General features: G+C 32.4%; 1 protein-coding gene across 1 annotated transcript in view; it reads right to left on the bottom strand.

Annotated features, from left to right (window-relative positions):
- Nucleotides 1-12,966, bottom strand: part of LOC111705556 (transcription initiation factor TFIID subunit 1) — a 35,005-nt gene that overhangs the window by 2,336 nt on the left and 19,703 nt on the right. Inside the window, exons 25-36 of the mRNA XM_023478145.1 lie at nucleotides 12,706-12,774; nucleotides 11,872-12,011; nucleotides 10,816-10,917; nucleotides 9,602-9,722; nucleotides 9,204-9,359; nucleotides 7,951-8,088; nucleotides 6,800-6,916; nucleotides 5,510-5,654; nucleotides 5,040-5,150; nucleotides 2,756-2,865; nucleotides 1,694-1,786; nucleotides 1,430-1,510 (exon numbers count right to left, since the gene is read on the bottom strand). Of these exons, the coding sequence (XP_023333913.1) occupies nucleotides 1,430-1,510; nucleotides 1,694-1,786; nucleotides 2,756-2,865; nucleotides 5,040-5,150; nucleotides 5,510-5,654; nucleotides 6,800-6,916; nucleotides 7,951-8,088; nucleotides 9,204-9,359; nucleotides 9,602-9,722; nucleotides 10,816-10,917; nucleotides 11,872-12,011; nucleotides 12,706-12,774 (1,383 nt within the window). The remainder of the gene's footprint in view (nucleotides 1-1,429; nucleotides 1,511-1,693; nucleotides 1,787-2,755; nucleotides 2,866-5,039; nucleotides 5,151-5,509; nucleotides 5,655-6,799; nucleotides 6,917-7,950; nucleotides 8,089-9,203; nucleotides 9,360-9,601; nucleotides 9,723-10,815; nucleotides 10,918-11,871; nucleotides 12,012-12,705; nucleotides 12,775-12,966) is intronic.

Genomic DNA, 12,966 nt, shown 5'->3' on the forward strand with positions numbered 1-12,966 from the left:
GGGGGAGTGAATCATCTCTTTGATTGTTTTTAGGATTCAATGATTACGTCAAATATATCAGGAGACTTTAAACTACTGTGAATATATATTCTCCCAGTCAGCTGGGGGGAGTGAATCATCTCTTTGATTGTTTTTAGGATTCAATGATTACGTCAAATATATCAGGAGACTTTAAACTACTGTGAATATATATTCTCCCAGTCAGCTGGGGGGAGTGAATCATCTCTTTGAATGTTTTTAGGATTCAATGATTACGTCAAATATATCAGGAGGCTTTAAAATACTGTGAATAGGCAAAATAATTCTAATAATACCTACAGTCATTAAAGTAAGGATAAAAAGTGATTTAAACAAAAAAATTAATCTTGCCAGGAAATTACTATTATATTAGAATTATGGAAAAATATTAATACATAATTTTAAATCAATCAACCGTAACCCGAAATCAGATTGAGTGTTTTGTACCTTAACAGCGTTTTCAAACATTTAACTATCAATATTTCTTGAATATTTATCAGCGTTTTCAAACATTTAGAAGTAACTTGCTATTTTCTGCCACTTTTAGCAAGTTTAACTTTCAATATTTCTTGAATATAAATCAGCTTTTTCAAACAATTCAGTAATTTAAACTTTTAAAGCGTTTTAGTAGATTAATAGGTATATGTCAGACAACCTTAACCAGACAAATGTTTGCTGGGTACCGATATAACTCTAGTATTGTCATCTTTACATTGAAGGTCGCTTATTTTCCCTTAAACCATCTTAGGTTCGTTTAAGGATCGTTTAAGGATCGTTTAAGGATCGTTTTAGGTTCGTTCAAGTTCGTTTGAGGTTCGTTTGAGGTTCGTTTGAGGTTCGTTTGAGGTTCGTTTGAGGTTCTTTTTAGGTTTGTTTTAGGTTCGTTTTAGGTTCGTTTGAGGTTCGTTTGAGGTTCGTTTTAGGTTCGTTTTAGGTTCGTTTTAGGTTCGTTTTAGGTTCGTTTTAGGTTCGTTTTAGGATCATTCTAGGTTAGTTTTTGGGTCATTTTTGGTCCGTTTTAGGTTCATTCTAGCATCGTTTTTGGGTCGTTTTAGGATCGTTTTAAGGTAGTTTTAAGGTCGTTTTTTCTTTCTATTTTCTTTCAGGGTCAAAATTTAGCATAGTATAAGAAATTAAAATTTATTGAATTGTATATTTAATTTTTCTTCTTCTCTATATCACACTATTTCAAATTTTGACCCTGGCAGAAGTTATGTGCAAAATATGACCGAAAAACGCTCCAAAAACGATGCAAAAACGGCAAAAACGAATGTGTCGTAACCATCGTTTTCAGAACGTTTGTGCGCTTCTATTTTTTTAGGATAGGATATTGCAAAATGGAAGAAAAGCAAACTTTGACATTACACAATTTTAAAATCTAAAAACTATTTAGAAGGATTAATGTTATTACCTGAAGGAAATCTGTCGGATCGTAGTTTTCATCTATAACAGGCTCTGATGCTTGATATTGCATCTGATAATCAGACAGGTTCTAGATAGATAAATAACAATTTCAGGTTAACTTTACAGGAATGTTTATAAGGGGGGGGGGGGGGTTTTCGAAGATCCGAGGAAATGAATTTTTATCATTCTTATTACAGAGCGAAAAAGAACTGAAAAATAAAGAAACCCCGAAGGTGTAAAACTTGAGCCACATAATGTAAACATAACTGACCTGGAACCCAGCTTGGAATCCCTGTGGTTGCTGGAAGGCTTCAGCATAGAACTGACCATCTTGACCAGTCTGGATATTGAAGACTGGTCCGCCCTGAACATTGTTTTATTATTAATATCAGTGCTTGATGCGGATCCGAATTCTGGATCCGCACTGGGAAAAAATAGATCCGGATCCAGGTAATGAGTTCATTTCTTTAAGATTTACTGATTTTTCTAAACAAAAGATGAATTTAAATTTTTTCTTATTTTTTCCCCCGTAATGTTTATGCTTTAACTTGTTAAAACATTCAGAGATAAGGAAATTTTAAACTTTTTTTTCAACACTTCAGATTTAGGGTTTGAAAGCAAAATATTTGTTTGCAGTTTTTGGATCCGGATTCAGTAAGCAAAAATGTTTGCCGGTCCTAATATTATCAGTTACTCATTTTAAAACCTAATTACTAACCCAGAAGTTATTGGATTCAACGTTGGCGTTATTCAAAATATAATATTTATATTATTATATATCTAAACTTGCTTGCTTCTAATAAAAAATATGATACTTTTTGTGGTTTATTTATGGTATGGATAGATCTAAATATTGGTTCAGGGTTCAGAGCTGCACAGACCAGACTGATTTTGAACGTTCAGGAAAATCAAGTAAAAAAATCTTACATGAAGATTTAGTTTAGAAGACGATGCAACAATATATCAAAAGCTTATAATTCTATCCCTGGTTCATTAGATCTTCAAAAGAAGGAGAAAATGGTAAAACACCTAGTACCTATTACCTTTAGTGATGTGCTTTCTGTTAGTTCGTTTTGGTCGTTTTTTGCCTTTCTTTCAAGGTCCAAGTTTTGCTTAATGTAAAAGTATGTTTTCTAAATTTGTATTCCATACATTTGCCTTTTCTATAACCCAGGTAGAAGATAACTGTGCAAAAAACGACCCAAAAACGATACAAAAACGAACGTGATAAAGAATTGCATAGTTTAATAAAAACAAACTTTAGCATAATACAGTTCTGTAATCTTTGAAGTTTTATAGATTTTTTTTTATTAAAAACGATTACTAACACTACCTGCAGCTGATTTGCGTAAAAATCTTGTAAATCAACAGGTTCAGATTTCACCATCACATCCTCACCCAGTAAACCAGGATCTGTTTTTACAACTATACCTCCAGGTAACTCTAAATATTACACGGTGGACTAAAGTCAATTTGAATTCGAACTGGACCGACCCCTTGTACCTGCCTAAGTGACGTACCCGTCCGACCCTATTCTATATCGGATCGGTTTCAACTTAGATGGCTCGGCCAGACTTTTTACAGTCCCCGGACTATCAGAGGCCTATTTGACCAGCCCACTAGCTTAGTTAGTGTAATTACCAACCAAGTCATATAAGAACATACATGACTTGGATTACTCTCAACATTTTACCCAGTCAAATCAAAGCTGAAAATTTAGAATCGTGGATATCGATATAGCTAAACCATCCACCACCACACCGTCAATACCGTATCTATAGTTTTTCTTTCTTTTATTGTCGAGCAACTGGGGAGCTGATATGAAAACAGCTACAGTTATAGCAGTTCTTCAGACGCAGAACATTTATCAGTTGCCACTTAATCTACCCCTTGTAATAATGATTTATCTTATATAATGTTTCTGCGTAAATAAACAATATTTGATTTGATTTGATAGCTTGATCTTCTCTTTTTGTTAATCAAGATTTAATTTGTCTTAATTTTATGTAAAAGTGTATACAACTCAACCGATCGATGGCTGTTTGGAGAAACCGGAATAGCCAATCAGAGAAGCCGGGAAATTTGAAATTTTTCGCCAATTTTATGAGTAAAGTAAAGGTAGGAAACTGGCAGTGAGAGAAAGAGAGAAAAGACCGGATTAAAGAGAAGATTAACGGGTTAAGGGTATCTAATTCTGAAGATCCCAGCTCAGATCATGCTTGACTAGGATTTCTTGAGGCATCCTTTGTAGGGGTCCGAGTTCAAATTCTTACCCAAATCCGTGTTTAACGCCCGTTTATTGCAAATTTGTTTTTGGATTTACTTTTCCCGCAAGTTCTCTGACAAACCGTACATTGAAGTTTTTTGTTTAAAATATGGTTTGTTTAGCTTGTAAAATAACCAACACAAGGTACCATAAGACATAAGACACTTTTAGAATGGCTCTTCGGGATTGTTATCAGATCAAGTAGACAACTTAATCCATGGGAATCAAACCCCTTGTCACCCTGAGTCGATTCTAACGAATATGTTGCAGAAGCTAAAGAGCTAAATAAAAGACGACATGGCTGTCGTCCTTCTTCCAGCGTTGCCTGGAGTTTTCCTTAAAAATGTCGAGTCCCCTCAACTTGGCATTTTAAACCCAAGCTAAGAACATTCTCGTGGTTCTCCGTAGTTCCCCAATCAAAATGTGAGGCAAATCGGTCATGGGGTTCCTGAGTTATGATCCAAGTACACAAACAGAGATTACTACTTTATATATATATAGAACAATCAGGATCGATAATGAAAAATGATGAAATCATAATGAAAAAGTGGTGAAATAATTTTCAGGAAAACATGACCAAGAAAACAAGCTGAATCTCGTGTCGCCTTTCTGAAGATTATGTAAGAATTAACCCAGGCCAAAAATTGCTCCCAACTTACTCCCAAATTACTCCCAACTTACTCCCAAATTACGCCCAAAATTACGTTATGATCTGTTTAATATTACGAATCTTATACAAAATCTTGCATATATATATGTTTTGGTAAATCTTGACACCGTTATATATCCATTTCTCGAGACAGGAACATCAGACAGATGTCTTATATGTCTTAATCAACTCAGGTTTCAGCCTATACCCACTTTCCTTTTTCCTTTACAGTCCTTTTAAGAATAAAAACAATTTGGTAAAAATTCTAAATATTTCATTTTTCGTTTTCTTCGACAGCTTCTTTAAAACTTGACGCTAGAAAGTTTCAAATTCTTTCTTGATTTCTCGGTTTTGATAAATTTTAAGGAACTGTTAGAGTAATTTCAGGTGACCCTTGAAACCTTAATCTGATCAAGTATGAACTAGATATTATGTTGATCCTTTAAACTGTTTGTTTTCTTGTTAGGTTCTCTAAGAAGACACGGAGAGTCAGAAAAAAAACGGTATCTTGCACATTTTTTTTGATCAGATTACGGTTTCAAGGGTACCATTGTAAATTGGACATTGCCATCTTTACATGGAGGTTCACTTGAAATTACGCTAACAGTCCTTTCACAAATCCTCGAAGATTTAATTAATTTGATTAATTTGATTAATTTAATTAATTTAATTAATTTAATTAATTGAATGTTTAACTTCTACCTGTTGCATTTGGATCAACAGTAACACTGAACCCTTGGCTAGTAGAATCCTCAACCTCATCCCAATCCTCTTCTTCATCTGAACTGTACTCAAGATCATCCTCAAGTTGTCCTAATAATATTACATATTTTCCATGTTCCTGACACCGAATTTAATAAATTTTAACCGCGCACTGGCTCAAATCTCGAGATTAAAATTTCAACCATGTTTGAACCTAATAATTCAAACATTACGTATTTCTAATGTTCCTCATGTAAAAAATAAAAAATTAAACATCTAAAGACAAGTTTTTCCGTCCTTTTACTTTTCACCTAAACATATTTTTTTCTCCCTTTAAAATCAATTATATTCCTACATTCAGTGAATACAACCTTAACAAATAATTTTCATGAGAGGGACCAAAAGAGGATTTTTTTTGGGAAAATACACACCCCTGAAACTTTTCGTTTTCAGTATTCTGTTACTTTTACCTTCGGGTTTCTTCTTCCTCATCTTCTTCCGGTCAGTGTCCTCCGCCTCTCCGCCGAGAGATGTCCCTAGGGAATCCATCTCCGCCTGATCCATTGCTCGCTGCTGGGTCTCACGAATCTTGCTCTCCAGGTGTCCACAGTGGTCCTACAACCAATAATAATAATAATCGCAGTCAACCTTTATTCTAAGGAAAAAGCTTGCGCTAAGTACGTTAGTGAGAGACAATCCTAAGCTATGGCGCCCTTCAACGGGCCATTCTGTACACCCAACAGATTAGGAACTCCTAGTATGCTGAGATGTTCAAATAGCTTGGCGGATAATGGTTGACTGCGGAGTTAAAAAAGATAGATTATAGTACAAGCGGAAAAAGGTAGAGTATAGGCGGACTTGAATACAAGAGGAATAAGGTAGAGTATAGGTGTACTAAAGTACAAGCGGAATACGGTAGAGTATAGGTGTACTTGAGTACAAGCGGAATAAGGTAGAGTACAGGTGTACTTGAGTACAAGCGGAATCAGGTGGAGTATAGGTGTACTTGAGTACAAGCGGAATAAGGTAGAGTATAGGTGTACTTGAGTACAAATGGAATCAGGTAGAGTAAAGGTGTACTTGAGTACAAGCGGAATAAGGTAGAGTATAGGTGTACTTCAGTACAAGCGGAATAAGGTATAGGTGTACTTGAGTACAAGCGCAATAAGGTATAGGTGTACTTGAGCACAAGCGGAATCAGGTAGAGTATAGGTGTACTTGAGTACAATCGGAATCAGGTGTAGGTGTACTTGAGTAAAATCTGAATAAGGTAGAGTATAGGTGTACTTCAGCAAGCGGAATCAGGTAGAGTACAGGTGTACTTGAGTACACGCGGAATCAGGTAGAGTATAGGTGTACTTGAGTACTAGCGGAATAAGGTAGAGTATAGGTGTACTTGAGTACAAACGGAATCAGGTAGAGTATAGGTGTACTTGAGTACAAGCGGAATAAGGTAGAGTATAGGTGTACTTGAGTACAAGCGGAATAAGGTAGAGTACAGGTGTACTTGAGTACAAGCGGAATAAGGTAGAGTACAGGTGTACTTGAGTACAAACGGAATAATTGGTGAAATTAGAGAGAAATCACTCGTACAGCAAGTATTTAAGAAAAGCTAATTTATTCGGTTACGTATTAGAAATTCAAAACAACTTTGTTTTTCCTAAAACTTTTTAATAAAACGAGTTATAATAAAAAAAACATGAATTCAATCTTACGTGCAATTTTCTTTAATTAAATGTGTTTTGAACAGAATTCCTGACCTGATATAAGCCTAGAGTTGCTTCAACAGTTTCAAATAGTTTCTTCGCTTTGAGAGTATACTCGTTAGTTTCTCCATTAAATATTCTTGAGTTCTGATAAATCAACTCCATGTCATACTAAACAGAATTTTTAAAAAATCCACATGTGCGATGAGCATTTTAGTATAGTCGTCATCGAATATATCAATAAATTTGAGACGACTATCGGTTTCATCTTGACTTCTACCAAGTATTCGAACAGCATGGAAACACATAAACGTGGATAAAAAGAGAAGCTGTCAATTAACAATTTTCCCTTGTTTACTTTTAAACTTGTAATTTAAAAAAGCTTGTTAAAGATCAAAACTTTAATAGAAAAGTCGTCTTCGTTGTATTGATAAAAACGCAGACCACTGCACAATTTCAATTAACGTGAAAAAACATTTCTAGGATTCCCACACAATTTTAGATTGTATTTACCAGGAATAGTTATTCTTAATTAAAAAGAAAATTTGACTTGAACTAGCGAGCTATAAACCCTAACAGTTACACCCAACAAAAATAGATTAAATTCAAAATTAATAATCTTTTATATTAAAGGGATTGTAATCATAGTTTCAAGTGAGCTTCTATTGTGTAGATCTTTAAATTATTTGGAGTGTACGCTAGCGAGGTAGGGAAATCCTCCCCTGCACAGCTTTCGAACCTCATTTTACCCATTTGCGGCAGTTAAGGATACTATAGATGGACTACCGTGCTTAAATAGTCGAATAAGTCCCATTTTAGTCCCTTTAAACATGATTTATTTTAATTCGTAGGTCACTTGATATTTCGCTTACAGTACCTTTAAACAAATTTTTTTAGTTTACAATACATGAACTACTTGGCTACTTAGTCCCTTTAAACATGATTTTTTAGTTTACAATACATGAACTACTTGGCTACTTACAGTCCCTTTAAACATGATGTTTTTAGTTTACAATACATGAACTACTTAACTACTTAGTCCCTTTAAACATGATTTTTTAGTTTACAATACATGAAAAACTTAGCTACTTACAGTCCCTTTAAACATGATTTTTTAGTTTAAAAAACATGAACTACTTAACTACTTACAGTCCCTTTAAACATGATTTTTTAGTTTAGAATACATGATCTCTTTAACTACTTACCAAGAATGCCTCCCTTGAATAATATTTCCTTGTTCTGATTTTAATGGTCATCGTCTCTAAATCCATCGGTTGCTTAACAATATCATAGTAGTCCTTCACTGCTTTCTTGTTAACTGGTTTCATGAAGGGCCAGGATTCCTAAAAAAGTAAAAAGATCAAGTTAGAACTTTGAAATACAATAAACACTGATACAAGGTTACTCACAATGGATGAGACTGTAAAGACAACATTTAATTTAGTAGTTTAATGGTTTAATAAATGATAAAGCGCAGAAATATACCAGTCTCTGAACTCTGAATGTAAGAAAAGAGACTTTAACAGTTTTCATATGGTCGTCTCTGAAGTCTCATTCTTTGTGGGTAACCCTGTACATTGCAATGAACAGATGGATAAATTGTTTAGTCTTTTGTCGAAAAAAAAAATCAAAATAATACTTACCAAAAAAATAATAATTTTACCAAATATTTCAATTATTTTAAGGAATCTAATGTCTTTGCCACAAACTCAAATGTTTTAATCGTAATTTGTTTTCAACCTGATGGTGTAAACCTTTGATATTTCAAACAATTAAGACTATTTGATTTAATAGAATGTTTAGTTTGAAATATCAGAGGTCTACAACATTTAAACACTTAATTAATGGGTTGCTCGGATTCTAGGATACAAATGACGTGATGTTGCAAATTCAATTTCCCTTTGTTTTCGTAGCAAATATGATAATAGATCGTGTAAAATAAATAAATCCGTGTTAAAGGGATTCTTAGCATAATTTCAAGTGACCCTCCAAGCAAAGTTGACAATGCCCGATTTACAACGGTACCCTTACAAGCTTTATCCGATTAAGTATGAATTAGAACTCTCATTTTGTTTTTGAAAACTGTTAATTTTGAAAAGTGGTTTCTCTGAAAAGTGACTAGCGCGTTTCTTGCTCATAAGTAAGACGGGAGAAATTATCAGGATTGAACACTAATTTTACGTTCTCTTCCACAATTTTGATCATATTATGGTTTCCATGTGTTTATGTAAATCGGGTATTGTCATCTTTACATAAAGGGACAGTCGGGCATTGCCATCTTTAGTAACCTTAAGGCAAGATGTACAGTTAACCCCTTAAAGTGAGTTTTAGCGAAACATGAAAGGGTGTTTAAGACTGATATCGATCGCTGTTAATTTAAGTAAAATTAGTAGCGATTGATATCGAATTCAATCAGCATTTCACTTCCCGCGAACCCTCCCTTTAAAATGGTTCGGACCTGCATAGTTTTGATATTTTTCTCCATAATCTCTGAGAATATGTAAGTGAGGGCGGTCAGATCGTCGTCATCAAGAAGAGGATTGATTTGCTTCTCAAGTCTCATCAGATAATCATCCTTCTCCTGAAACTTCTGAACAACTCGTTCCAGAACAACCTGAAGCAATCAATCAATCAACCAATCAATCAATCAATCACTAATTCAATCAATCACTCAATCAATCAATCAATCAATAGCTGACATAAGGTTTGGATCGAATGGGCTGACATTTTTTGAGAGAACCCATGGGCGGTCCATAGGCTAATTTTTTATTTCAAAACAAAATATTTTTTTATATCATTTCTGAAATTCCACAGGCAACGCCGGGCTCATCAGCTAGTTGTTGAATAAATAATTACCTTTGAGTTGATAGTTATTATGCTTGTTTCCCCGTTATATGTAGAGGAATTTTCATAGATCTGCTTAACATCACCTAGGAACTCCTCTCTACTGTGATACTTACGGTTCTGCACATTATCCCTACACATTAGCTTTAGAAATATTATTGATAATAATGATAACAATGATAACAATGATAATAATAATAATAATAATGATAATAATGATAATAATGATAATAATAATAATAATGATAATAATGATAATAATGATAATAATGATAATAATGATAATAAGGAATAATGATAATAATGATAATAATGATAATAATAAAAACAATGATAATAATAATAACAATGATAATAATAATTAGAATAATGATAATTATGATAACAATGATAATAATAATAACAATTATAATAATGATAATAATGATAATAATGATAATATTGATAATAATGATAATAATGATATTAATGATATTAATGATATTAATGATAATATAATGATAATAATGATAATAATGATAATAATGATAATAATGATAATATAATGATAATATAATGATAATAATGATAATAAGGATAATAATGATATTAATGATAATAATGATAATAATGATAATAATGATAACAATGATAATAATGATCATAAGGAATCATAACGATAATAATTATAATAATGATAATAATAATAATAATGATAACAATGATAACAATGATAATAATGATAATAATGATAATAATGATAATAATAATAAAATGATAATAATGATAATAATGATAATAATGATAATAATGAAAACAATGATAATAATAATAACAATGATAATAATGAATGATAATAATGAGAATAATGATAATAATGAAAACAATGATAATAATGATAATAATGATAATGATAATAATGATAACAGTAATATCGATAATAACGATGAAAGAGGTAATAATGATACTAATGATAATAATGATAATAATGATAATAATGTTGAAATGATAATAATGATAATAATGATAATAATGATAATTATGATAATAATGATAATAATGATAATAATGATAATAATGATAATAATGATAATAATGATAATAATGATAACAATGATAATAATGATAATAATGATAATAATAATGATAATAATGATAATAATGATAACAATAATGACAATAATGATAATGATGACAATAATAATAATTCCAATAGCAAAAGTTCTACCACTAAAAAACAATATTACTTGATTGTTTGAAGATCCATTGGGAACTTAATCTTTTCCTGGTAATCAGGAACATTCTTGACAGGAACAGGGTACAGGAACGCTTGGCTCTCAGGCATTAACCTTAATTAAAAATATCATTATTTCCATTGATGACAACAATCCATCGATATTGAAAGCCTTTCTTACTTTAAGGGACCGTTCACTTATTTGGATAATTTTGCTAATTAGCCTATTAGCTATTCATTTGTATTAGTCTAACTTTTCAAAGATATCTATGACCAGAGAAAATAGAATTCCAGCGGAAAGGTATGATACCTTTGCATAGACAATATATAAACGTTTTTTTTTCAGCAACAACCCGATAAAATCTAAAAATTATCATATTAAATCACGAGGATTCCAGGGGAAGTAGGGAAAACGTATCAAACCGTCAAATGTTTAAAATAAGTTATATTTTGAAAATATACAACTCTAAAATATTTTTTTTTTAAATTTTAAGATTTCTACAATTAACTAAAAAATTTTATTGAAAATTCTAAAAAATCCATGACTATGAATGATAAATCGGCTTTTCTCAGACCACAGTCTTTAAAAAGTAAGACTACACCAATCAATAGCTAATAGGCTTAGTTTACCCTCAGATTACCCCAACAAATTGAACGGTCCCTTTAAGGGAACTGTAAGCGTAAGTTCAAGAGACCCTCCATTAAAAGATTCCAACGTCCGATTTACAACGGTATCCTTGAAACTTTAATCTGATAAAAATGTTGAAGATACCGTCGAAAGTGTTTATTTCGAGGTCAGTTTCTCCATTGCTTCTTATAAACAAGAAATACACGAGTCACTTTCTCAGAGAAAAGAAAAAAACTGATTAAAGAAACAAAAACGTTTATATCTATTTCATACTTGACCTGACAACGATTTCAAGGGACCCGTTGTCAGTTGGGTATTGCCATCTTTGCATGGAGGGTCACTTGAAATTACACGCACAGTCCCTTTATGAGCGAAGAATGAAACTAAGAGTTACAAGGTCGCAAAGTTGGTCCGTTGTACAAGAATCCGAACGGTACTAACCTGATATCTACCAGTAACTGTTCTAGTATGGATGAGAATGAAATGACAGGGTCTGTTCTCCTTCTCTTGACTGGACCGTATTCACGTTTATCCAGGTAGTCACAATGCTTCCCAGTTCCCGCCCTCTTTCTCTTACCAGCCTGGAGAACACAAAATTACGAAAATAAAAAAAATAAAATGAAAATAAAAAAAATTGTGAAAAAGTATCATTTTGAAGGTTTAAATTCTTTGTTGCTTCATCAAAGTTTAAATAGGAGGTTCCAGCCCATATTGACATTTAAAAGTACAAATAATTACAAATTGCCAACTTATAAAAAGATTGGTGCATACTGCAAGTGCATAAACTGAAGCTTTGATAAAACAAGATGATTAGAATATTAAGATAAGTTTAAATAGAAGGTTCCAGTCCATATTGACATTTAAAAGTACAAATAGCCAACTTATAAAAAGATTGGTGCATACTGCAAGTGCATAAACTGAAGCTTTGATGAAACAAGATGATTAGAATATTAAGATAAGTCCACAATTGTAAATATAAAGCTTCCCAGATTTGTGGATTCTAAGAATTCCAAGATTTGAGGAATCAAAATTTAAGGATTCGAATAAATCCAAGATTTCAGAATTCAAAGATTTGAGGATTCGAAGAATTCGAAGATTTGAGGATTCAAAGATTTGAGGATCCAAAGATTTGAGGATTCAAAGATTTGAATATAAAAAAATTTGAGGATTCAAAGATTAAAGGATTCAAAGGACTTGAAGGATATAACGATTTGAGGATTCAAAGGACTCGAAGAAGCATTAATCCAAAAATCACTCAATCCTACCAATCCATACCTTGTGTACATCTCTGGGCAATTTGAGTTGAAGATCCCTGCGTCTGATTTCCTCTGCAGCTTTCATAACCTAGGAGTAAAATAGCTTTAATCTTGAACAAACAATAGCTTTGGTTTTATCTACAGAAAATGGACTATGCAATTTATTGCGGCTTCTTAATACTTTGTAAGAGTAATGTAAGAATATGTATGGTAACTCTAATGAAAATTCTTAAGACTATGTTTGGCTAAATACATTTTTAAAGAAAATTGTGAACCCCTC

This window comes from Eurytemora carolleeae, unplaced genomic scaffold, assembly GCF_000591075.1.
Source record: "Eurytemora carolleeae unplaced genomic scaffold, Eaff_2.0 scaffold284, whole genome shotgun sequence".
NCBI lineage: Eukaryota > Metazoa > Arthropoda > Copepoda > Calanoida > Temoridae > Eurytemora > Eurytemora carolleeae.